Source organism: Tinamus guttatus, unplaced genomic scaffold, assembly GCF_059628265.1.
Source record: "Tinamus guttatus ecotype Peru unplaced genomic scaffold, ASM5962826v1 Tinamus_guttatus_pri_ptg000240l, whole genome shotgun sequence".
Taxonomy (NCBI): Eukaryota; Metazoa; Chordata; class Aves; order Tinamiformes; family Tinamidae; genus Tinamus; species Tinamus guttatus.
In genome coordinates, this window is record NW_028288774.1 from 1,078,583 (window position 1) to 1,104,680 (window position 26,098).

General features: G+C 43.0%; 1 protein-coding gene across 1 annotated transcript in view; it reads right to left on the reverse strand.

Moving 5' to 3' along the window:
* Positions 1-9,087: 9,087 nt before the first annotated feature.
* The window catches only part of EXT2 (exostosin glycosyltransferase 2), a 67,502-nt gene continuing 50,491 nt past the window's right edge, over positions 9,088-26,098 (reverse strand). Inside the window, exons 10-14 of the mRNA XM_088525713.1 lie at positions 25,462-25,628; positions 18,186-18,329; positions 17,295-17,423; positions 15,993-16,075; positions 9,088-9,267 (exon numbers count right to left, since the gene is read on the reverse strand). Coding sequence (XP_088381839.1) covers positions 9,129-9,267; positions 15,993-16,075; positions 17,295-17,423; positions 18,186-18,329; positions 25,462-25,628 — 662 coding nt within the window. The 3' untranslated portion in view covers positions 9,088-9,128. The remainder of the gene's footprint in view (positions 9,268-15,992; positions 16,076-17,294; positions 17,424-18,185; positions 18,330-25,461; positions 25,629-26,098) is intronic.

A 26,098-nucleotide genomic window follows, 5' to 3' on the forward strand; every position in this document is an offset into this window, starting at 1 on the left:
CTTTTTTCTGTCCTCAGAGCCTCTAAGAGATGCCTTGCTTGGCACTCGCAGGGAATCAGCATGCCTTTAACCATGCACAAGAACAGGATTTATAACCAACCTAAACCTTCAGCTGAGTAATTGGGCATGATGTTTTAGGTGCTGAAAATTATGCTGGCCACTGCGTCAGACAGCAACACTGTCTACACCTCTGTTCTTTTTTCTTGCATGCGATGACAGCAATGTTACAGTTTAAATTGCCTTAAACACCGACTTCTTCCTTACCTGCACCAGCACCCCACGCCTCATTCTGTTAGAAAAAAGCCCTTGCTGGTGAGCTGAAGGGAGAGGCGTTTTACAGCCCAGTGTCCGGCACCTGGGCAAGCAGCCAGGAGCCTGGGGATGCCCCAGTGTCACAACACACGCAGGACACAGACAGCTGGGAAGGATGTGCAGGATCCATGGGATTTTTTTCCTCACTGACTCCCTACGGCCTGGATTTTGCCCGAGCCGTTCAGCAGCTCGCAGGACTAAGCCCCGCATCCCTCGCCTCGCTAGCGGGAGAGGAGACTTCACCAGCATTAGCAGAGAAGTTGGGCCGCTGCTCTTACTCACCTCGCAGCCCATGTGCAAAGCACATGTCGGACCCGCGGGCTCTGCTTTAAACGTCACGGCCCGTGCCCAGCCCCGGGCCGGCCCGAAGGCCCCATGGGGCGCGCGGGGCCGGGGCTGCCCCCTTGGCTGGGGGCTTCCTGCCGCCCCAGCCCAGGCGGCCCCGCGCGCCCGGGGCCCCCAGGCTGCCTGCATCTCTACAGACGCACCCCGGTTACTTTCTTAATTCATTAAAAAGGTTTTAAAACCTGCCATTAAATTAACAAGACAAACTCTGTAAGTACTCATAATATCAATCTTAATCTAGCCAGCCTGCGGTTACTGCATTTCCCAAGGGTCACAGCTTCTTGCAATCTCGAGTCACCGCAGCGACGCTTCTTTTAATTATTATTATTTTAAAACGTTTCATCTCTATTTATAACTTTTTTTTTTTTGCTATTTATTTCTTAGTTAGTGTTTCGCTCCCGTCCATCCGCGCACTCGTGGTTCCCCGGCTTAGGCTTCCCCCCAAGGCTGCAAGCTCCCCCACTGCTGAGCTCCCCGGCTGCGGCCGACCTCTCCGTCCCCCTCCGTGGGGCAAAACACTCTGCAAAAGGGCAAAGCCACAAAGCTAGTTTCCTGGAAAGGGGCTTGAGAAACAGCCGAGTTCGTTTTGCTGCTCTGACTGACACGGCAGAAAGCAAACAGCCCGAATTTAGAAATTAAACCCGAAGGGGGAGAGGGGCCGATCCCGACCTGGGAGCACCTGGAGGTGCTGCGGGAGGCGGCGGAGCCCCCCTGTGCCCTGCCGACTCTTTGCTGGTTGCTGGATCCCCCCCTCGCCCCGCATAGCTAGGTAGGTAGGTAGAGCTAGGACTTTTATACTACTGATTTTGAAGGACAGTTTTCAATGTGTAATAATATATCGGTTTAGGTGTGCAGTGTTTGAAAGAGAGACTGGGAGAAGGAAAGAAAACGAACCTCAATCAATATTAGTGTTTTTGTTGTAAAATATTGTAACCTTGTATAAACGCAAACTTTTTTTTTGTTTTTTCTTTAGCTTAATGGCCTGGGGTAGAACATATTAAAAAAAAAAGTTTTAAAAAGTTCAGGAAAAAAAAGAATAAAAAATATTAAAAATGTTGCCATGTGAGGTTTGCGCCATGCAATGTTAATGCCTATGCAGCCATGTATTACCAGCTCATTACAGTGGAATATTAAAGAAGAACAAACAATCTTGAAGCTTGTTTTTTTTTAACCTTTTTTTTGAATTAAGTTATTGCACTTGCAGCATTTTTCTTTTTTTTCATTTTTTTTCTTTTTCTTTAGCTTTTTTTTTCTTTGCTTTTTTATTTTTAGGGGTCGGCATTTCTGGGCAACATATATATTTTTTTTTTGTTAAGGGAGTGAAATTGCCAGGAAGGAAGCTGCTTCCAGGCCGCCCTGGCTGAGGAAACTCAAACGCTGTTGTTGTTGTTTTGGTTTGCAATAAACTCCTTCTCTTCTCCCTTTCTCAACTGGGATCTGTCTGGTTTGTTCCTGACTCATGACAGATGAAATGCGATCAGAGGGGCCTCCAAAATCTCACGTTAATTGAAGTTGGCAAAAAATACTAACAGTGCCCTTTTGAACTGCTGACACAGTGCAGAATGGATTAGCTGGGGGTAGATTAACAACAGGTGGCAGCTCACGGGCCGCTGCCTCTCCCGGCACAAAGAGCTCGGAGCGGCCGGCGCAGGAACATCCCGTGGGCCCGTGTCGGCCGCACGGGCGGACTGGAGCGCGAGGGAAAACTGGGGGGACCCGGCTGGGCCTTTTGGCCACCAACCACCTCAGCGGTGACGTTTTCTCTCCACAGCAGCCTGGTAAGCGCCCAAGTCCCGGCTCCCGGACACGGGGGATGCAGCTCGTGCCAAGCAGAGCTGCGGAGCACCCAGCAACCCGCTGGGAGCAGCAGAGCCCCTCTCGCCTCTCCCTGCGCTTTGCCCGGAGCACCAGCTCGGCTCAGATGGAGCGCGGCTGTTTTCCAGCTCCCCGCGCAGCGCATAACGCAGTTGCTGCTGCAAGCTTATCCATCCCTCTCACTTGCAGGAGGAAAATTCCTTCCCTCCCTGAGCGCTAAAAGCCAGATTCTCCAGATGTTGGCAAAGCCCTGACTATTAACAGCCTGAAGCCAGTTTCATCCTGGTTGTTGGGGTTTACATCAGAAATCGCTCCTCATCGGGAAGTTGCCAGGAAAGGATGTGACTCCTGGATGAACAGCTTTAACTGCACCATAGTCAGTGATATTACTCTTACCAGTATTTAACTTAAGGGGTAACATCCACTCACCCATATGAGCGAAGAAGACAGCAAAGTTAGCTGAAAGTCTCTCTATAACCCTTAGATAGTGTCGAGACCCAGACTAAATCTCTACACTTTTTTGCTGAAGCTACACTTTCCTAATGAGATTACACTTCCCTAACGGGATTAAAAAGCATTAAGAAATTTCCCACTGGGAGATGTGGCCACAGCGCCTGTGTTAACATGTTCCTTCTCTGCTGGAGAACACCACAGGGCAATGTTCGGGCAGTTTTAATGAAAAATAATCTTTTTCTTCCTGTAAACTAAACAGATATGCCTTTTTTCATCCTCTTTTTAAAGGCAGGTTATTAACCTTTAAGCAGATGGATGCACAATAGTCTTCCCATTGGCAAGAAGGCAAAAGTCATGCAAGGTGCATCTATTTATGGCCAGATGGAGCCCACATGTAAAGGTGTTGCATTTAATCTGAGACAAACAAGTGTTTATTATTTGTGAAAGGATCTTCCACTTTCTCTTGCTTTTCAGTTCATAACTTACCGGCGAGGCAAAGCCAGATGCTCTGAGTTAGCAACCCGCCCCGTTCGCGGCAGCCTGGCTGAATTCATTCCTGGATCTCATTTTACGGTGCGTTCTGCCTGCAGCCCTGCTCCGTACGAAGTGTGGCAAATGGGGTATTGCTCCCTGTCAGTGCTCAGCTGCAGGCGCCCAGGGTGGACCGCCGTGGGGCACAGCTGAGATCCGGCCTTCCCCTCTAAAGAAAGATATTACAAAACAGAGACTGCTAAATTTTTAGGCAGCCAGAGGATCAGGTGAGAAAACAACATTTTTCATGAGTAAAAGGCTAGAAGCAAGAAGCAAGAACTGTGTAAAGCCCTTGGCCCAAAAGCCTCAGATAGCTGCCTAAGGACTATGGGCACCCTTAGACAAGCAGTCCAAGCGAGATGCGCCCGCGGGGCTGGCAGGCAGGTGGGCACCCATCCATATGGGCGCTCTTCAGTCACTCCCAAGCTCTGGCTTTTAGTTTTACAGCTTCTCGTTGCTGCACGGAATGGGGGTGAGCGGGGAGCTGAGGGAGCTTCGTCACCCTCAACCGAGCAGGGTGCGACTGGCAGCACCTCTCAAACATGCACTGAACAACTCCTGCAGGTTTGGGTATCCCACGCCCTTCAGCAAGTCTTTATCAGCCAAATGGTCCAGCTTTCACCTCCTTCCAATCACCCAACTGAAATTCAGACTAAAAGTCCAATCGAAATGACTTAATAATTAATCCAGCATTTTCTTTTTCATGTGACTGTAGGAATAGTCACAACACGCGTTATTTCTCTCCATAGACACTAGTCCTCTCATCTGTTGCTCCCTGCCCCCAGTGCTATGGCACTAATCTGTTTGTGAAACCATGTCCAGGCCCCACAGATCTCAGTCCACACCAGTAACCGCAGAGTTGTCATATTCCTGCCTGCGATGGGAACACTTCCCGTTTAGGCAAGTACACAGGCACTTGCAACAAATAAAAGACACTTGAAGAATTGGTACTGGGTCCTTCTCCAGGCAAATAAGACAGCAAGCAGGAGGCAGGGAACACTTTTGGGCTGTGCTGCCTGTCTGGAGTTGACAAAGTCCCGGTGTGCTGCTAGTTCTGTGCCCCTCTACCTGATCGCCTCAACTGTCGCTACTATCCTTTAATGGGAAACGTAACCCGCATTCAAGGCGACCACAAGGAGCCGCAGACAGGGGAATCCTGAAGACCAGCAGAGGTGGGACTGCATTACAGCTGAAATTACACGGAGTGCATCAGGAATGCCTCCAAACGGCTCCCAGCCAGGCGGGCTGGAGCGCGCTGACACCGAGCGTCACGGCTAGCAGTGCTCCAGCTTGGTCTTGCACTGCCCACGCTCCAAACAACCGGCTTCTAAGACAAAGCCTGGGCACACTGCTAAAACACAGGCCTAGCTTCGTGCTGCTGCTGCATCCTCTTTCGCCCACACAGCTCCTGCAGCCTGGGGTGCATCACAGCTTCTAATTGTCCACCGCAGTAACAGGTATCGCGCTGGTTTTACTCGAGAGAGAGGACTGCAAAGCTCTATTTGTTGTTCAGCTCAGATACAAGCAGCTTAAACAGACCTTGCACAGGCCTACATATGGCTCACAATAGCATGAGACATAGCTAAAAGATCCACACCTCAAATGTAAAGCAAATGGGGTCTAGATGATTTTTTTCTGTTAAGCAAATATCATCTCTCTACATAGCAATGTTTGCAATTTGGTTTCTGAGGTTTTCAGGTTTGAAGCTGATAATCTGCTTATGGGATAACTTTCAGATCTAACATAAAAAATGCGAAGAACACTCGCCTTTCCTGGCAGTTATTACCAGATATGAATTTGGGGGGCCTAAAAATTCAAAAAAAAAAAAAGTCAATACAGGTGGAGCATCTGCCTCCTATTTGCTCTGCTCATCTCAGATCTTCAGGAACAGACCAAAGTTAGAAATTGGGACCAGCTTATTCCATAGATCACATTTAATTTAACAAGACTCTGCAGTCTCTTTCTTGCTTAGAGTTCATGGAAGAGTCCTGCATGATTTCAAGGATTATCTACACAGCAAAAATGGAGTCACATTTTAGTTCATGAAAGAATGTGCTTTGCAGGAGCCCTAGTAAAATTTAAACATGCAAGGCTTAGAGTGATATTGAAAAAAAATACACATACTCACTCACTCAGTCTTACCTCTGGCTCAGGGATGTAAAATCCATTTTCTTCTCAGCACTGCCAATGTCAGTTTTTCTTTCCTGTGTTGTGCTGCAGTTCTGTCGAAGTAGCAGTTTTTATTCACCTCTTCCTGGTTCACCCGATGCCTGTTCCTGTTAAGGACTGCTACTCCCTGGGGACAGCAGAATTATGCAGTCCTGATTAACCATTTTCCGGTTCTTTCCTAATCAAAAGGTCTTCTACATGTGACAATTACCCAGGGTACCAGGCACTGATTATAGAGGGCACTCGTGACACATCTTGAGGGTTATTACTTTTAACATGAAAATTGACCACCTGAATTTTCATGTCTCTCAGTATACCATTTTTCCAGACTGCTGAACACTCCACAATAAAACCTAAAAGCAAATGAGTGAAGAGTGCTAAGCGCCTCTTAAATCCCAGCTCACTGCTATGTTCATATCTGTCTTACATGGATTTAGCTCCTAATTTTAAGGCCCTCGAGTTTAAAAGGCCTCTGAATTGAGCTTTCAACATATGGTTAACTAGTTCCTGCAATGAAGCTCACCTGGACTGCGCCCGTGAACGCACTGTGGGCAGCAGGAGGTTCCAGAGCAGGGCCTGGAGGCAGCAGGACATTCAAGTTCACCATTCCCACGGCTGGGCCAGGAGCCCTTCCCTGAGAAGCTCTTCCCTCTCTTCAGCGTTTGCGCTCTCTCTTCACAAAAACAGAACGGATCTGTTCCCTATTTTTCAACAATAGACAGTACTGTCAGATCTTGGCAGGAAATGAGGGTAACGAGGACTCTCTCCAAGAAGGTGACTGGGATGAATTTGTGCAGAGAAAACTTCTCCTTCAAATGCAACCACCGCACTTTAGTTTCAGGAAAGACAAAATGCCAATAGGTCTTTCTATTTCTTTCTGGTTTAGATCATTCTAAAGCACATTATGGATATTTAACTTTAACACAGACTCTTTTGCCACAGAGCAAAACACTCTTACCTCTAAATGCATCTATGGTTCTTTACACACACCAGTGCAGCTCCAAAAGTGAAATAAAACAAACACTCTTTGGATTTACTTTTTAATATAACAATATTAGCCATTGTTTTTTTGATAATATATATACAATGAAGAGTTAACAACAATCTTAATTTAATGACTGAAAACAAAACCATTCCAAATCAGACATACAGGTATGGGTAAGGTAACTTATTTTTTACAGATTTTGCATCAAAACCAATACAATTATAGACATGGCATGGTGGGGAAGCAGGGCATTTTGCAGATCTGTCAATTGCCCAAACTTCTCCGTGACACAGAACAGACATTACTATTTAAATGAGACTGCCATATAAAAGCAGCTGCAAAATGCGAGAGGACAAGACAAGTCAAATACTGGTCACTGGGCATTTTGAGGAAGGAGAATGAGCCCACAAACTTTGGGACGCACACAGGGGGGACCTGCTGCCTCCTACTAACTTGCAACTGGAGATCAATTCAGGAGGGTTTCTTAGGCTATCGCCACCTAAAAACATTCCAGCAACCATCTGAAATCATCTGTATCTTTTAAGGCTGCAAAACATGTAATCCCAGCTTAGTGAGAAACAAGAAGGTGCAGGAGCTTCACAGCTTCGTGCAAGGGCTGCAGCGATGCTGCTACACGGGCTGAGCGGGGCTGGCGTTGGCGCTGCCGCAGCTTCCCGCCCCCAGCAAACGCAGCCCGGGAGGGACCCGCGCAGCGCCGGGCACTTGAGCACCAGGACTTGAGCACGTCCTGCCCTGCGGCACCCGCCGCGGCGCGCGGGTCCTCTGCCTCCCGCTCCCTCCGCGAGCCCAACGGGACCGCGGCCGCCCCCAGGCGCAGCCCCAGGATCCCCTCGGAACTGAACGTTCCCAGGGAATGGGGCGATGCGGCCTCCAGGCACATCCCAGGGGAGCTCCGAGGCGGAGCGTCCCCTCGGAGCTATTGTTCCAATGTGATTTTCATTCACAGCACATCCAGCGCGCACGGGGCACTAAGATAAGTCTTGGTGGGGGTGAGACAAATAGGAGCAGATGTTTCCTGTTTCTAGCCTGCCTTTCATTTGGTTTCTGTCATTGCTGCCTATGCAGTTTAGGAGGGGAGGAACTTTGATGCCTAACACTTGTCCCATTGTTTGGGGTTTTGGCAAAATCTGAGCAACAAGGTTGCTTGGAGTGTAGCTGAAAAACGGCCCATCCAGGAGATCTCTAACTGGCAGCAAGGGAGATTTCGAAAGAAGGTGAGTTCTGGTAATAAAAACTACTGGTAAAGCCTCTGAGCCAACTTGGGATCAGCCCTAATAACAAAGGACAAGAGATACTTTGATAAAGGCAATTATATTTCTGACTTTGCTGCATCCATTTTTTAAATCAGGTTAATTTCAGTTTTGAGAAACAATTCCACCTTTTCTAAGAAATTTAAGTCTCTCTCTACTCAAATAACAAGCTAAGACCCAGCACTTTTTCCAGGAGTAGTAATTTACAGAGGTTTAATCCATAACTGAACATTATTAGTGTTTTGCACCTACACACACAGAGACGTGCACATCAAAGCTGGAATTGGCAATTTCTATAAATTGAAGTGTTTTACAAATCAGAACTGCAACACACTGTCTGCTGGGGAGGACTCAGATGTTCAGAGTTAATTCATAGATGTTGTTCCACTGTATGGCTACAATGTAAAACTATAACCTGCCTGCTCTGCCTTGATTATGAAAAAGTACAGGCAGACTTAATGATGCATCTTTTTCTTATAATATGACTAATTTGCACACTTAAGTCACAATCTCTTGCACGGACACAGCAGAAAACCTGAGATTTTAGTAGAAAGAAGAGGAGCAGCAACTGGAGTTCTATCCTGCAGATCTCCCTGCTTTAGGAGAGACCATCCTCCTGCTGCTGTGTGTCCCAAGTTGCATTAAAACAGTTTTCAAGTAATAAAATACTTCTTTCTTTACGCCATGTGACAAAACACAATTTTTTGCTGCTGCTGTTGTAAAAAATAAACATTTGTCTCACTACGGAAAAAAAGCCATTTGTTACACAGTTACTTAAGCCAACAATCAAGCTTGGGAGACAGAGGCCCACCAATCCCATAGGAACTAAGCTCCTCCCGAAAGACAGCAGTAGAGAGTTGCTTCAAATGGATGGATGCTTACACATCAAAGAGGGCTCCAGCACAGTCAAAGGAGGAGGTCAGTCATGCCACTCAGACCACAGAGCGAGATTCCGTTTTATTCTTGCAGGTGCACAGCCTCCTTTGGAGAAAAAGTGTTTGTTTTGACATTTCTCATAGGACCCATGAACAGATTCAATCCTCCACACGCTACAGAGAAGAAGTTGTTCAGCTTTCCATTGCACATGTGCAACGCGAAGGGAGGACCGATATACCAGCACACAACACCCGCATCTCTCACACGTAACCCTCTTCCTTGCATGATTTTCTTTAGGGTTTCTTTAGGGTTTCTTCCTGGCACCTTCTCTGCCTTGACTTTCAGCACACAGGTTTGTCTCACAGCTGCCTTCACAAGCTGCCGATATTGGGAAAGCTCTTCAGTTTCTCAGGAAAGTCATCTTTGTACAAGACAGGGTCTGCCCGGTGCTCCACCACTTTCAGAGGCATGGTCCCGAAGACAGAGGCAAATTTATTGATGCATTCAGATCTGGTAAAAGGGAAAGCAGTGTAATTAAAAGCCCGAACAACTGGGTTGTCTCCCAGCTCCCACTGAAATTACTGATAGAAAAACAACTCAGTAACCTTCCCCCTGTTCTTGGAAATACTTCAGCCATGCTGGCTTCTAATAAATAAAAAGGGAGCCTCACTGCAGAGAACTGGAAAGAAGCTGGTGTTCTTTGATTTATCCATTTAATCAGAGAGAAGAGCAAGGGGATGCTGGCAGCAGCACATGTGCACATGGAGGTCACAGCTTCCCTCTCCCTCCCCCTAGAATTCCAGTCATTCTTAGAGCAATGTACATGCTGCAAACCAGAACAGATTAACTGCCAACATGTCTCTTAAAGGGCCATTGTTGGGTCAATTTGGCTCGTAGCAAAAGTTTTAAAACACAAGAATTTGTGAGAATAGAATTCTACAAAAAGGCCCTTTCTTCCCCTCCTCCATCAAACTTCTCCAGAAGCTCAGAAGACACAAAAATAAACGTGTCCCGATGTGTAAGAAACACTAACTGCACCATAATGTCAAAGCGAAGCAGAATAAAAACAATAAAAAGGAACTACCTAGTTTATTTTCCTTGTCTAAATGAAAAGAAATTGAGCAGTAAGGCATCACATCAGCACAGAACATAGAATGCTTAAGGTTGGAAGGGACCTCTAGAGGTCTCAAACCACTGATGCTTCTTTCAGTTTTAGTAACCTCAGGTGTCAGCAATGCTGTGGCAGGGAATGGTGACGTGCTTCAGAAAAAGAAACAAACAGATGTTTAACCTCACGCTGTTCCTTTCACTTTTTCCCTGGAATGCAGGGTACCTCTGGAAGGAAGGTCCTGAGAACTGGCCTAAACTCACCTCACTCAATGTTCAGCTAATGATAGCTATATGTTGTGTAAAGCAGCTTTAAAACCTTCAGACACTGAGTATCATGGCAATACACGGATGAACAGAAGACACCAGTGTGATAACTACCAGAAAATGGCTCACAAGTCCTATGCTGTTCATAAATGAAGGAATTAAGTAAAAATAAAATAAAATAAAATAAAAAAGAATATTTAACTTAACGGCAGAAGCTCCTGCGCTGCAGGCAGCCCCACCTGAGAGGTCACTGGCTCACGAGGGTTACGGGTTAGGGGGTTAAGGAGTCACCAAAGCTCCCGGGGAGGTTTCCTGAACAGACGCGGTGACTCAGACCAACGCAGCGTGGCAGCTGGCTGACGAGGGCTGCTCCAGACCCGTGGGGCTAGAAAGGGCAATGCAAAGGAAACGCAGCGCCACGTCCACAGGGCTGCTGGGGCCACGTCTGTCCTTCAGCCAGCACTAGGCCTGCTGCCCTCAACCTCAGGCCAAGGGTTAGGGTAGGGAGAGAGAGAGAAAGCCCAGAGCCCCATGGGGAGTGCTGCTAGAACGGACATTCAAAGGGTAATGGGTACAAATCGCAACACAGCAAGTTTCATCTCCATATGAAAAAGCATTTCTGTGCTGTTAGGGTGACAGAGCACCGGACCAGGCTGCCAGACAGCTTGTGGGATCTCCTTTGGAAAACCTCACGACCCACCTGCAATGTGCTCGAGGCGCCCCTGCTTCAGCAGGGGGTTGGACTAGATGATCTCTAGAGGTCCCTTCCAACCTCAGCTTTCTGGCAACGTGTCAAGACATCCCTAACACTCTTTTGAAGTGTACAGGACAGTATACGGTTTTCAAAATCAATTCCTCGGCCTCTGAGACACCCTATAGCTCCCTCAGAATTAAGTGATTGAAAAATCCAACACCCAAGCTGTTAGAAAGCTATATCTCTATGTAGCTGTTTTCAACATATAAAGGTTGTATTTCAGGCCTTTTTTTTTTTTTTTTTTTTTTTTTTCTCCTTGCCCTGAAAAAGCAGCTACGGAATAACTTTACTACTGATACTTAAATATTTCATGTTAAGAAGATCTCAGGCCAGCTAATGCAGACACCTCACTTTCTGCTACCTTTTCATGCCCTCACCTTGCTTTTTACCCTGGGTCTAGCTTCAAATCTTTGTACTAGGAAACAAATAAAAAATAATTTGGAGCTTAAGAGGGATGAGACAGTATGCACCAGGAAACAACCTCCAGAACTGGCACCAATACTGCTTGCTCAGGGCAAGCATCAATCTGCAAAGGAGCCGCCGTGGCTGTACTAAGCATACAGACACAACCAGTTGTTCAAAGCCTGCAAAGACAAGATGTACCATGAGGTAGGTAAGCCTGGGACCCCGGGCACAGAAGTACCGCTCTGGAGAACAGTACCAGAACATTTTGCCCAGCAACGTTAGGTGGTTCTGTTTCTCCATTAGATGCCCAACATGAGATACCTTAAAGCCATCTCGATTTTCAGGTAAGATCAAACTTCAAAATCATCAGTTGTTTTTCAGAAACATGGCTAACTATAAACCAAGTTGTGTGTCCCGTAGAAGCCCCGTGGCAGCAAAAGCACCCGGTTCCCCAGCCAGGAGGCCGATGCCCTGGGAGATCTGCCGTGAGCAGTTTGCACAGCCGCTGTCCTCCCTGGGCAATCAAGGCCTTTTGCTTCTGGCCTACTGGCCTGTGCCAATACCCTGCCTGTGCCAATAATGACTGAAACACCTTGTAATACAACAGCTGTTTGGTGGCCTGTGTGAAATGAATGAGTTATCTCGGCCTGGCGGGCAGCCCCCATCACAGCAGCCAGTGCCACAACCGGAACGAAGCTGCACCCCCAGAGCAAAAGACAAAGCTAAGTGGGTAACGGAGACAAAAGTGACCTCCCCACTGTGGAGGTTGCACTCATCAACCAAAGACAAGCTCTTATGAGAAAAGAAACAGAATCCTCCAGCAGCAGAACTCACTCTGGTGGTCAGACCGTCCGAGCACTCTGGTACTGTGCTTTTAACTAACACGAAACCGCTTCATCACTAAGGAAATGCTAACATGAAAAATGGAAAAGTAACTATGTTCTAATCATCTGCCTGAGTCAGAGAACTTACTCGTCCCGAAATAGCAAAATCAAGAATCAGGAATGGCTTTTTCAGATGACAAAATGGCATGTACAAGCCACACAATGTGTTTGAAGGAAAGTTGCCCCTTTCGAAGAATTTCATCCCCTCCACTGAGCTAAATGACTTGAATTCCAAAGCATTTGTCACTGTAGGGCAATATAAAACAGCAAAGACATCTAGCACATTAAACATTCAAAGCTAGGAAGCCAAAGAAACATAACATGTCATCTTATATGGAGGGTAGGTGTTTTTCTTGGCCGAGTTCATGGTTCTGCAAATTCATACTAACAGAGACATCTTTGCTTACAAGAATTATTCATTTTTTCCTTGCCCTACCAACAACACACAATTGTGCTTAACAAGGAATTAAATTAGTGTGAACTGAGAAACTGAGAGCCCTTTGCCCCTGGCATGCTGGATCAGCTTTGGGGCCAATCTAGTAGGCTAGGGTCTGTCTTAATCAGCTTCCTCTCCCTTATAAGCCAAATATATTTTGGCAGAGTAACTCTGCACCTGCAACCTTTGGCCACAGGCTACCTGGGTCGGTTTGCTCATTAAGGGAATGTCTTCCTATTTTGAGTCCAATAAATATTTATTTGCCCTAAAGAAGGCACTGCTGTTGACTTCGCCGCAGAAGCAGCTCAGCCCTTTGCTATATTTACTGCACAGACAGCTGCCCTCGAGGCTGCATTTTACAGAGTTCTCCATTTTGAGAGCCAGATGCAAAGATGCTAAAGGCAGAAAACTTGTTGCTACTTAAACACCCCTGTAAACACACGCATTATGAGATCTTTCTACAACTTTTCCTGTGACCTGATGCAAAGGCCTAACCTAAGGCAAGAAGGGGATTTTGATTCAAAGTTCCCTTTGATTAATGTATTTTGATGATGGAGTTCAACAACCTTGGAGGCTGCAGTTTTACTTATTTATCTTGGAGAAGATAGCAAGGAGAATAGCAATGCTTGCTTTCCCGTGATTCTCTCTAAATATCCTTCAGTACTGGTGAGGGGCAAAAAAAAAAAAAAAAAAAAAATTAAAGTTTGACTGTACCATGACTCTGTAATCACTCCTGAGAGTGTCATAGGGCTCAAGGGCTCAGCAGAAATGGTTTGTTACACATCTTTCCAGGACAGATCTCTGTAACTGAGAACTCAAACTCTCCACTCACAAAAGCATCCTTGGTAGGTTGCTGTGCACCTTCGTGCTATTTGTGAACCAGAAACCTAACACTAAATTGTTATGCATGATGCATTATCATGACAACCCTGATAAACTACTTGTTTCATAACCAATAGGTTGATCCCTGGGTACCTAGGTCTGCAACGAGCTCAATCTGCCACAATTTCTGAATGCTAAAAAACAAGAGTTGGGCACTTTAGGAAATTCAAAGCGAAGCTGATTATGGCTCTTTGCCTGATACCCCAAGTATTGTGCTAGGTACTCACCACTGTGTAGTTATTTGTACAAGCGGTTCTTTTATGATATGCTACAGATCATATATTTTTTCTATGCAGCTACTCTTCTCACCAAAAAAATTTAGCTAATGTGTATGTAAGAGCCTTACTCACTGCTAACTAAGGAAAATTCAGCCTAGATTTTTTTGTCATTTACCGTCTACTTTAAAGGAAAAGCTAACCTGGAAGATTTAGAAAAAGAAACCCTGTCGGATGTTCAACTAAATCCCAGAAGCTGAAGGAATAGTAAGAGTAACACGAAGTGAGGTCTTCAGTGTTAGCATGCAGTTTCAGTATTACATTAGTGACCTTGAAGAAAAAAAAAAAAAAAGAATAGAATACACTCAAAATATATCCCTACAGGGCTTCTCCCACACCCAGCTTCTCTACCAGCATTTACTCCTTTTGCTGAAAAAAAAAAAGTATACGGACCTGCAGTCAACATAACATTTCCCATACTTCAACTACCCCCACTGTCAGAAACTATATGGGAGAAACAAGGCAACAGTTGAAACATGTTCTCAATAAACTGTCAATGACACTTTAGTTTGAGGATACCAAAATGACTATAGACATGGAAACATGACCTTTACCCAGCTTCACAATGCACTTTGGAGCTTATACCGCTTTTTCATCTTCTGCTTTTATGGTGTCTACCTTAATTAGATCCTATATACAACTGTCATAAAACTAGCAGAACCATAGGAAAACTCAGCTGGGTTCAGACAGTCCATTTTGTAACCGGTGTAGAACTGCAAGAGACAGTACAGCCTCTTGTGCTTCCCCCAGCTAACATTTAAGAACTCCAAAGCTTCCAGGACTTTCTTAGAAGCTTCCTGCAGAGTATTTTTTCCCATCTTATGGGGTACTTTTTACATTTGACTTGCATTTTCCTTCCTTTTTTTTTTTTTTTTTTTTTTTTTTCCCCCCCCCTTCAATCCAGACTCTTACACATACGGTCTAAATAATCTGCCACCTGATCTTTGTGGTTATATTCTACAAGGTCTGGTTAACACATGGTTAACAATCAACCAGCCAAACCATGCATGTTTGTCTGTTATGTAGTGCGTGTGTGTCTGCATGTACGTACAAACATATATAAATAAGCCCCTGGCCTACTATTTTGCATTCATATATACATAAATATATAATACAATTTAAGCAGCAAAATGCTGGTCAATTAATACAGTATTTTAAATTTGTGCACTGAGCAGTCTGGAGAAGGAGAGAAGAAACCTCTTAACCTCTTAAACTTGTAACTTTAAATCTTGACTTTTTGTTTTCTATTGTTAAGTCTTCTGCTGGTGTCCTCCAACACTACAGCTATCCCTGCTTACCCATCTCATCAAATCTGTGACTGCAAATTATTTTTCCCAAAGTGTGCAAGAAGGATGCAGCAGCCTGAGAAGACTCCAGACAAATGTCTTTGTCAGTCCTCGGTCTTGGGTAAATTTCACCTAAGGATTTATGTATTTTTTATTCTCAGATAGCCTCTTTTCAAACAAGGGTCTCAAACATCTTCATAGAAGTGAACAAGCTTTCCTTTATTTTACTTATTAGATGCTAAGGTGGATGTAAGTTAAATGTCTTGGTTAAGGTTAGGGAGCTATTTTATTGCTAAGCAGTGAACAGAACTCATATGCTTACAACTTCCAGGATTTTACTCTAAATACTCACTGCCTTTCCACATACATTCTTCATTCGTAAATTAAATTCTCACAAAAATATAATAATGCTACCATTGTTAAAAAAAAAAAAAAAAGCCACATTAAATTGTGCAGGCAAATGCACTTCATTAGCACAGCACAATGCTTCAGAATTTTTGAAGGAAAGACAGCATAAAAATTCAATAATATTATCAACAATTTATATCCTTGTTACTCTTTGGTAAGCTAGGAACTGAGTGGACTAAAAAAAACAAAAATTCTTACATTTACATTTGAGATTTCGTAATAAAATGGAAATGTTGTGGAAGTGAAAGTACTACTAAACCTGCATTTCATTAGCATGCTCTATATACTTTACAGCAAAGCTGCTAAAAATGCTACCCTACTAAAGTCTTTCCTTGTAGCAGTCCACTTTTCGGCATCACATCATCCCCTGTGAGAATGATTTATGGTGATAAATTCCATGAGATATTCCTTCAAAATTAGTATTTTGCAGAAATACAACCAGTGAGCATTTTGGGTCCTAATTTAATGAGATACAGAATGTTTCTGGGGATCACAACAAGGCAGGCAGTAGAATAAAGGGTAGTCACTCACCTTTCCACCATGTGTGTCTGGTCCAGTGATAACCCATCGATTGCTGTGCATTCAGGACACTTGAACTTCTTCCGTGGGGTCACCTGCACAAAGGCATGCCAGATATCATCAAATATCAACGGAAGGGACATTAATCTCCTCACACAGAGAGCAGTGCGATACCTCTGAACATGCCTGCAGTGTAAGCTGAGCTCGTGCTCTCAAAAAAAAAAAAAAAAAAAAACACGGAGCGGGGGGGATAGTGTTTAAAATAAAGCCACTCCATTCCTCCGTTCAGATCCATCTGGCCCGGCTGACTGCAAATTCACAGGGGCCCAATAAAAATGGCTTGGAGGGGTTTTGCCTTCTGTAACCGAAAAGAAGTGGCGATGACAAGCTCCTTAATTCCTGTTTAATGACTGTTTTCTCACTGCCAAGGTCCCTGTATAAACACCATTTGTTCTTGCAGCCATAACAGCGATGAAATATAGCTTCCCATACTCCACCGTAACACTAATCCAACAGACGCTCTTTTGCTCACTCCAGCTCATAGCTGACTGGCAAACTCTGCAAGACTCTCCCCCTCGCACAGAGGTGCCAAATTATTCTGCTGTGCCTTGTACAGCTCAAGAACTTTTTCAGCAAAAGCACACACTTTATCTTCTGAAGACTTTTCTAGGAAACACAGCCACCAGTCCCAGTAAATGATGATGGACAGATGGGAAAGTGGACCCTGCTAATTGAAGTAATGCCTGGTGGCCTCTAAATCTCATTCCAAGTTGACACACTTTGAAATGAATGTACAGAGTGAATGTCCAGACCTGAAAACGTGTCGAAACATGTCAGGAAATCAATTCAGGGATAAAAAGTTCATTTAAAGCTGATCTTGCAATTAACATTCTTGAAATTAACATTCCTATAAATCAGCTGTTGCCAGTCCATGACGGAGCGAGCTGTGGACAGTTGGCAATTCCTTTCCTCAAGTGATCGCAAATAGTTAAAATATATGTATGTATTTTTGTACTTTAATATAAATATCTATCACTTAAATTACCTTTTTCATACCTCATCTAGTTGGTTACAATAAATACCAGAAGTGGAAAAAAAAAAAAAAAGAGTTCTGTGTTCCCAATTGTCATGAAAGTTTTACTAAACTGGGCTAAACTCTTTCCTACCATGGAAAGAGCATGTGACACCATTTCAGAAGTAAATGAGAGAAAAAAAAGATGACAAAGTAGTATATTCAAACATACTAAGTAAGTTTATACTATGTGCACATCACATTTTTAAACTTTGCAAAGCTAAAGTACAGAAAAATCCTACCTTAATAACTGATTTGCCAGTGACATTTGCCACCAGAAAATTCATGGCAATGTCTTCACAGTTCATATGAGCATCCACCCAGTTCTTGATGTCTCCAGGCATTTTATAGGTGTAAAGATAGTTAAAATACTGCAGGATAGATAGAAAGAGGGAGAACATACTTTTAAATTTTAAGAATTTTAAACAGTCCAGTCATTGAACACCAGACAGGTAAGGAGAGGTTACAGGCAATCTCTTATCCAATCTCTAGGCATTCTCTTATTCAGCCAAGGATGTCTTTAGCTGACAGTCATTTTTGTTTGAGCAAAGATGTAACCTTCCTTTCCTGACCAGCAAACAAATTTCTTTTCAACTTGTTTTCATTTTTTAAAATATTTAGCTACAAAGCTATACTCATTATAAAAGCATGAGGCAATCAGTTAATCCTGCAAATTGACAAGTTTTTCCTTTAAGCTTATAAACCCATTTATTTTATAGAAGGAGACAAACCAGTTGTTTTCACAGTAACAGAAGGTGGCTTAGGGCAAGTTGTCAATCATTTCTTCAATTGTTGTAAGAAAAAATAATGGTTTCACAATATACTCACTGAACAAGGACAGAAACATATAGCTCCCAAAGAAAGGTTCATGCTGTGCATTAGTAGGCCCTTCTGCAGTTCAAGGTGAACTGCCTGTTCGCTGGACGACTGAACCATCTCACTTTCTAAGAATTCAACGAATGACACTTTGTGCCATCACAGCCTTTCCAGGTGAGGCACAAAGGCTGTCCAATAAAGAAATATTTGAATTCTCAAAAGGAAAGACAGAGATTACAGTCTGATGCAAAATAGCATTATATCATTTACTAGCAAGATATCCTGATGCTTCCCTTTATTTCTAGCGGTTCGGTTACCTTGTGATAAAACGCTGCGCCGGTCAGCACCATCGAGACTTCATTGGTCCACTCGGATTCGTATTTCCATTTGTTCATCTCGTGGTCCCACAGATGCAGGCGCCCCGGATACCCGACCAGCCTGTCAGGAAACTCGCGCCACACCTGGCGAGGAGGGAAGGCGGCGCTGTGCGGAGCCGGCCCTCGGCACGCGCTGCGCGTGCGCGCGGGCCCGACGCGGCTCCTTGCGCAAGGCAGGAGCACCGCGGCCCGCACACCGCGGCGACCTTCACAAGCTCCCGTTCTCCAAACTGGGAGAAGCCGGGAACATGCGAGAGAGAGAGAACCCACGTTTGCTTGAAATGGGCCTGCAATGAGGGAAGCCATGCTGCAGAGCCAAGAGCCAGCAGGGCAGCAGCAGCCTTCCCGCTGCAGAGGAATTCTACCGATTACTCAAAAAGAATTTAACACTACCTAAAACCCGCATGATTAAAATGGAACTTCTGATGTTAACTTCAGTAGATGCGGCTACAGCCTAACTACTTTCACAGCTGGCTTTGGATCTAACCAACCTGTTTACTTTGATAGGAAGGGGCTTAACACAAGCTTATATTTTAATATTTCTGGCATTCTTTAGTGGGTGCTTGGATGGATCCACTGCTACATGGCAGGCCTCTGTGCCCCGGACTTGTTCCAGACAGCTGGATGCAATCAAGATACCATCCCTGTCACTCCATACATTACCCTGCAGCTGACGACAGGATCAAACACAGTAGACAAGAACAAGGAGAAGGGCATCATTAACGCAACCCCAGTTCTCCACACTGCTAGCCACATTAAATAATGGTCATTTTTTTGCACGAGTTAAAAGGGAGAAAGCGTTATAGTTATTTAAAGTGGCTTGAATACTATATACCAGCTAAGTACAAAGTATTTTTTGTTGATCAGCAGTAAAGCTAGTATTTATTGACACTATTCACACAGACTAATTACTCATTTCTCGCTTTTTATTATTCCAGTATCTGCTTGACTTATTGTAAGAACACGAGTCTCAACCTTCCAAACACATCATGTTAGGTAACAAGAATTTCTTCTTCAAGTTGGTAGTGGTTTTATTTTTATTATAAATAAATAAATCGAAGCAGTCATTTATGACCAAATTTCAATGTGCAAGCAAGAAACAATGATGAAAAACCTCTTGAATCCCTGAGGGCTATTTCACAAGCAAAACTTTTTTCTGTGTACAGTTGGCAAAGGAATCCTACAACACAGATCAGATGAAGCTGCAGCAAACCAAGCATTATACAGAACTCTGCAATGCTGAAAACCTCACTTTGTCCACCGTTTCCTTAGGGTACTTCCTATGTGCCAATACTTTTCAGTTAGGAGACCTTGACTATAAGGACTCTGTGTAAGTATTTGATTAAAGTAAATATGATAAAATAATCAGCATTAATTTACTAGTTCTGTATCTACATTTCTATGATTTTGCATTACTATATACCTTTTCATCTCTAGATCTCAACACATTTTATTGCTGTCAGTTAATATAGTTCGAGAATCCCATGATAAGAGTAGTTACTATTTCAAACATACAGATGAAGAAACCTGCCAAAAATCATAGAGAAAACAAGAATGGGAACCAGATCTTCTGACTTGCAGACTTGTACCTGATCCAGAAATCAATCCTTCTAGACCGAAAATTTGGGCAGGAATACCTGAATAGTACTTAGACGGGGTAACTGTCTAAAAGAGGGCTCTTGAAAGCTGAGGTGATTTGGAACTCAAGCAGCAGAGTTCAAAGGATATTGTCACAAACTGGTGCCACCAGCTAATTATAAAATATATATGTGTGTATATATATTCATACACACACACACACACTTTTTTGGCAGACAGGTAAAGGCTTGGGATACCTGATTCAATTTTGACATTATGTCATTAACATTGATAAAGAGAAAAAGGACAAATGTATAGCAACTCTCTCTTCCTCCCCGCCAAGGACTTAAAAAATGAAGAATTAAATTGTACTTTTTTTGAAACCTCATTATTTAAATACCCATCTCCCAGCTGTTGCAGGACCCTGCAACATAAGCTACCAAGGCTCAGCAAAAGGTTTGGCAGAGCGCTGCCATCTGTACCGTACCGAGTAAGGAATTCTTGTAGCAGGAATGACACGCATATTGAAGGCAGCTGAAGGAGGGATTCAACTCAGCTACTGCTTCCCAAGGGACCTGAGCGCCCTCATAACGCAGAACGGTGCATTCATATCTCTCTAGAGTTTTTTTCCCCAGTAAGATCTTCAATAATCCAAATGACATAAAATAAAAGCCAATTGCAAGGTATGTTACTAATACCGATTTCTTTGTGCCACTGTAGGACTCAACACTATTCTGATGCATCTAAAATGTCATTTGGTTGTTTTAAACAAAGATTCCTTTTAAAAGGAATGCTATCAAAGTCAGTGGAAACCTTGGTCTCTTCATAATGTTTATCACTAGCTCATTCAATGGTAATTCCTGGAAAGTCTCCAAAGAGCTGCCTCTAGCTGACTGCACAAACCCATACAAGTATTTTGTGCCAAAATTAATACATGCAGCTACTGTTTATAAAGAAGCATTCAGAATAGCAACTGTGGTAATGATCCCTATACTACTTTCCATTTGGCACTACAGTTCATTTACTTATTTGACAGCTGTTTATAATTAATTAGCCTGTTAGGAATATGTTTTGGCAAAGCCAGCGACCTTACTAGCTCCCTCAGCCTGAAGAAGGATGGCTGGAGATAACACTGCTAAGGGATACATCCAAGGAAAACCATTTTGCCAAGTCTGTAGAGGGCAAGCTTCTCAGCAGGCAACACTCCTGCAGCGACTCTGCAAGGCAGCGCCGAAGAGAAGCATTTTGGAATCAACCACTCCTCAGATGAAAAATCTAACCAAAAAAGTTGTGACTTGGTACCTCTTGTGAAAGACACTAAAAGAAAAAAGATGATCTTTGTTTCCAAGTCTCAGAGATTGTGTAAGACTGAGTGCCTTCTTTAGAAGAACTCTTGCATATTCATTCCAACTGTTAAAAATATTTTTGACATTACTTCAAGGAGAAATAATATAATCATTTGCTTACCAAAAGAAGACTTCTCCATGAGTAGCTGCTGGCCACATTTAAAGCTTTCTCCCAATCCTAAAGTTCCCTTGGAAATTATGTGCATGCAAAGCATTGCTTATCTTTGTGAGCTTCGTGCTTATGCTTGGCTTTGTTTTTCAACACCAAGCCATGCCTCTGAGGACCAGGGCAGAATTAAGTGTGGCTCAGACTGTGGGAGGAGAGAAAATGTACTGATTGACTGTGTTTTATTTAATTCATAGGGGAGAGCCAATGTTTCATTTTTACAACACTGTCGCAGTAGTACTGGAAACACTGGTTGTTTCTCTGCTTCTGAAAATTTCAAATTTTCTAGTTTTGATTAAACAGTTCCTGAAGCTACAATATAACTACGGATACACTCATACATTTCAAAAGTGTAAATGTCGGGAAAATACTCTGGAAAAGGATGCACTACTCCATATTTTCAGCTACACAGAGAACGGGAGCGATAGCTTGTTTGATGGCACAGAGCAATAGCACAGAACAGTTCAAGCTAGCAAGTAATGAGAACTGTAGACAAATAAAACTGGAGGGTACCTCAGCTAGGCTGTGTGCGTTTAAGGATGTCACTTAAGAATAAAGAGCTTTGAATGTGGCGAGTAGCAATAAAAGTAATTTGTCACTGAAAGGTTAACGTGTTGCATAAGTACCTAATACAAAATCTTCATGAATTTTGTGTTTGGAAACCATTATCCCCCTTTGTCAGATGGCTGGACACATGAAGCAATCTGCCCTGAGGACAGCTGAAACTCAGAGGTGGGAAGACCAGAAGTATGTTCCAGTCCTCTCTGAAATACCACACGCTTCCCAAACAGCCAATGGTTCTGCTTTATTTATTTTTTTTAACATTAATCTAAATATGTGCCCCTTCTCTTGAATCTCTCTAATGCTGTGAACACCAAAGATTGTTAAGCGGGGAAAAGCTGTCTGGCCGTAACAGTTTAGTTTATAATTGTCCTTAGTGCCTTGATTCACCCCTGTGATTTCGTCATGCAACTTACAGAAATCCTCTTTTTCAAAAGTCATAATGTCATGATTATTCCTACGCTACCTTAATACAACAGCACACAGGGGCCATTTTTCTGCTTGCTCCAACAGATTTATGACATGTAATAAATAAATCATTGTACCATAATAGGTCACTTTTAACAAGTAAAAAATGTCTGACACTTTGAGTGTTACTATATTTTTTTATGGCTGAAAGTGTACAGAGATCAAAGTTTCATGTTTTTTTTTTTTAGGCTTGCTCTTATACATCCAGACAAGACTGTGACGGAGGGGGCATTGCCACATGTTTAAAAATAAAGTCTCAAGCATGTCAGGAGAAGAAAAGAAAATTACTGAATGTCACATTTCCAACCCTTCTTATTCCTGAAGCAGAAGCTGACACACTTCTAAAAGAAAACTTTCTAGTAACATTATATGCTGCTACTGATCCCTCTGGGTTCCCCTGCAAATGAGTCAAGAGTCTGCAAGATACTTTTCTGGTAACACACATAAACAGATAAATAAATTATCACAGGCTGAGGACAATTTAAACATCTGGGAGCCAGCTCAGGCCTGTCAAGCAAGTCACAGACACTCAGGGACAGGAAAGATCAATCTTCAGCCTTGATTTCTGGGCAAGAGAGTAGGAATCATATCCCCCAACCTCCATAGGAGGAAAACTGTATATTTATAAAATAACCTGCTGTGTTGACGTATTTAAAGACATTTCTATTCATTTATTTTACAGAAACAAGCATTCTCAAAACATCAGGGTCCAAAGAAGCCTTTGGTTCGTCTCAGCTATCTGCTCAAGAAGGCATTTTAATTTTCCGTCTATGTGGCTGGGTACTAAGTTGGACTCTCAGATATCAAGTGGAACAGATTTATACTAGAATGAGAGAACAGCAGAAGTATTCGCTTTTAGTGTGCCAGACTAAACACTCTCGTGTCCAAGCAGTTGCATTCACTGCTCCTTGGGTAATCCCTGCAATCAAAGCATATGGTCCGCAGAAGGCCAATAAATCAGACAGCAACAGTCAGACCTGGGGATGAAGAGCTGTAAGTCCCAACTGCCACCTACCCACCCTGACTACAGGGGAAGTCACTTAAAACTCGTGTTGCCTCAGCTTTCTTCATGAGGATAACACTTTCCTGCCCAAGAGACAAGGCTCACTAAATATGAAGTTAGGTAGATTCTCAATAGTGGAATTCTAAATTATTGCATTGGACATACGGGTGCACAGGCCTAAATGTCAGGAGTCCTGACTGACACACAGCACAGCACTGCACGTGAATCTTGCTCCAAAGCCCTCCAGGTCGGCCGTCAGGAGCAGATACCCATTTGGAACCACTTAGACGATCACATAGGTTTCTACAAAACTTATTGATATTTACTTTGAAGCATCTTTATGGAAATCAAACTGGAAACGGAGCCAGAATTTACACCGCATGTTGTTTATAGTTTTGCTGTTTCTCTGGCCACCAGCTCACCCTCAGAACTCGTAGTCACAAGCACCAGCACAGACAATGTAAGCCGGCTTGCTGAGCTGCCAACACGTCATCGCGCTGCTGTTGCAACACGGTGCTCCAAGCGCTCAGTGCAGACAATGCAGACCAGATCAGGCACACGGGGCCATAAAAACCCCTTTTTCCAGTTGTTTTCTCTTAATTCCATCTTTCGCACTCTAACCTGTACTCTTAAGCTGGCAAAGGCAGCTTTTTCTTCCTGGAGGCACACATGATAGATTAAACCCTTCTCTCCACTACTTAACGTCTTTGCTATCACACCAGCATACCTACATTACCACAAGAAACTTCTTGACACCAAAACTCACCACTTGCTAAAGGTTTCTTGCATTTGAGAGAGACAGAAATATTTTATCACATACATATTCATACTGAAGACTTACTCCCAACATATTTCTCCTTAAAAATATTTTCTTGTATTAAAAACTGATTATTAAAATTGAGGCAATTATCACAATTTATCTTCAGCCTTCAGGAATACTGGTTTTCATTATTTTACTCAATTTAGCTAACAAAATTAACCAGTTTCATTTTTTTTGTTTATGATACTGCAGGCACAGCTGTGATTAAATTACTCAATACCTTTCCTAAAATAGGCTATTACATTTTTTAAAGTTTCTGATTTATTTACAAATACAGCACATTTATCTTAAATGCACAGGTGTATCAGTAATATCAGACTAGGAGCTGTATCATATACTCAAATGAAATAGTTCATTCAAACTGAAGTTTTGGAAGGAAGACAACTGTGTTATGTTAAATAAGGGCAATTTTTGACAAACAACTCCAATATCACTGTGAAAACTTTCACCTCTCTGTATTGCCATGTGTAACTCATTTGGACCAACTTTCTTCTTATTAATACTCTCATTACAAGAGCAGCTGTTGAAGCTTTGCCATTTCAAGCATATGACACATATGCATCCCCTCCTAGACATTCTTTAGTTCCCCTTTTCATTGCACTCCACCTTATTTTGGCATGTCCTCAAGAGGCTTCCTCTGTTCTCAGCACTTAATCTCTGAAACTTGTCGTGTCCATCAATTCATACAGGAAGAATCTGACAGCAATATACCCCAGGAGCAGAAAAAATGTTTGTGGGCTAACACACCAGTGAAAAAAACGCTCTGTTTCTTGTGCCTAAGTGGCTACCAAATTAAAAGGACAACTGAACAACTAATTTTGCTTGAAGAGAGCACATATAGCAGCCAGTCCTGTCAGGCAAAAGGGCAGTGATAAAGAATGTCAAATCCTGCAATTCTTGCTCTTCAAATACCTGAAATATTAACTTAGAGACTACTTATGACTTGTCATAATTAATTAGATGAATCCTATTCACAGCCTCCAGACTGCTTTCCATTACACAAATTAAACGATATTTTCTGGAGTTTCTTGGCAAAACTGTGCCAGTTACCAAAGCATTATGCTGGTTAGTAGTTTTTCTATAAAATAACGACTGTCTGAATAACTGTAACCCTCTGAGCTCCTAAATCCAGGCCCTTAGCACAGTCAGCACTGAATTGTCGTAGCGTGTAGAGAGATGAAACTATCTGAATATGCAATGTCTTCTCTGCTTAGTATACACATGCAAGGCTGAAGCGAACAGAGAAAGTGACCGGAAAAAAGCAATCCTCCTACCTCATATCCAAACTGGAGTTCATCCGAGGTTAGCATAATGATATCGTCATCAATAGCCAACACTGCCTCTGTTTCAATCTCATCGTAGGGGAAGAAGCGATTACTAAGTTTGTTTTCTGCAGTTCTAACAACTTTCAGTGGAACCCGAATCTTTGGCCACAGGGAATCTGATGAGAGAAAAAAAAAAAGAAATATAATTCAATATTATAATTTATTTCTGAACAAGACAGCATTCCCACCTCAAAAATCTCTTCAGTCCTCTTTACTCACATCTGAAAAAAAAACAACTTTTGATGGTGAACTTATATCTTTCGGTTAGGCAAAACTGTAAATACATGAAGGAAAGAGAGTAGAAGCTCAGTTACATTTTTTTTGCTAAGAGCTTCACAGATAGCTGTCTGTGGGGACAGCTTGGCCACCACTGCAGTGGGATAATCACATATCAAGAAAGGGGGATAGGGGATATCAAGAAACACTGGTTTAGGACATGAGGCAGGAAAAAATATTCTATTCACAATTTTATTCACACAATACTGATGAAAAATACAGAAATACATACTGCTTAAAGATGCCAGTATCCAAATACTATTTCACCGGGAAAACAAAATCCTCTTTCCAAACCACACCAAGAGTCTTC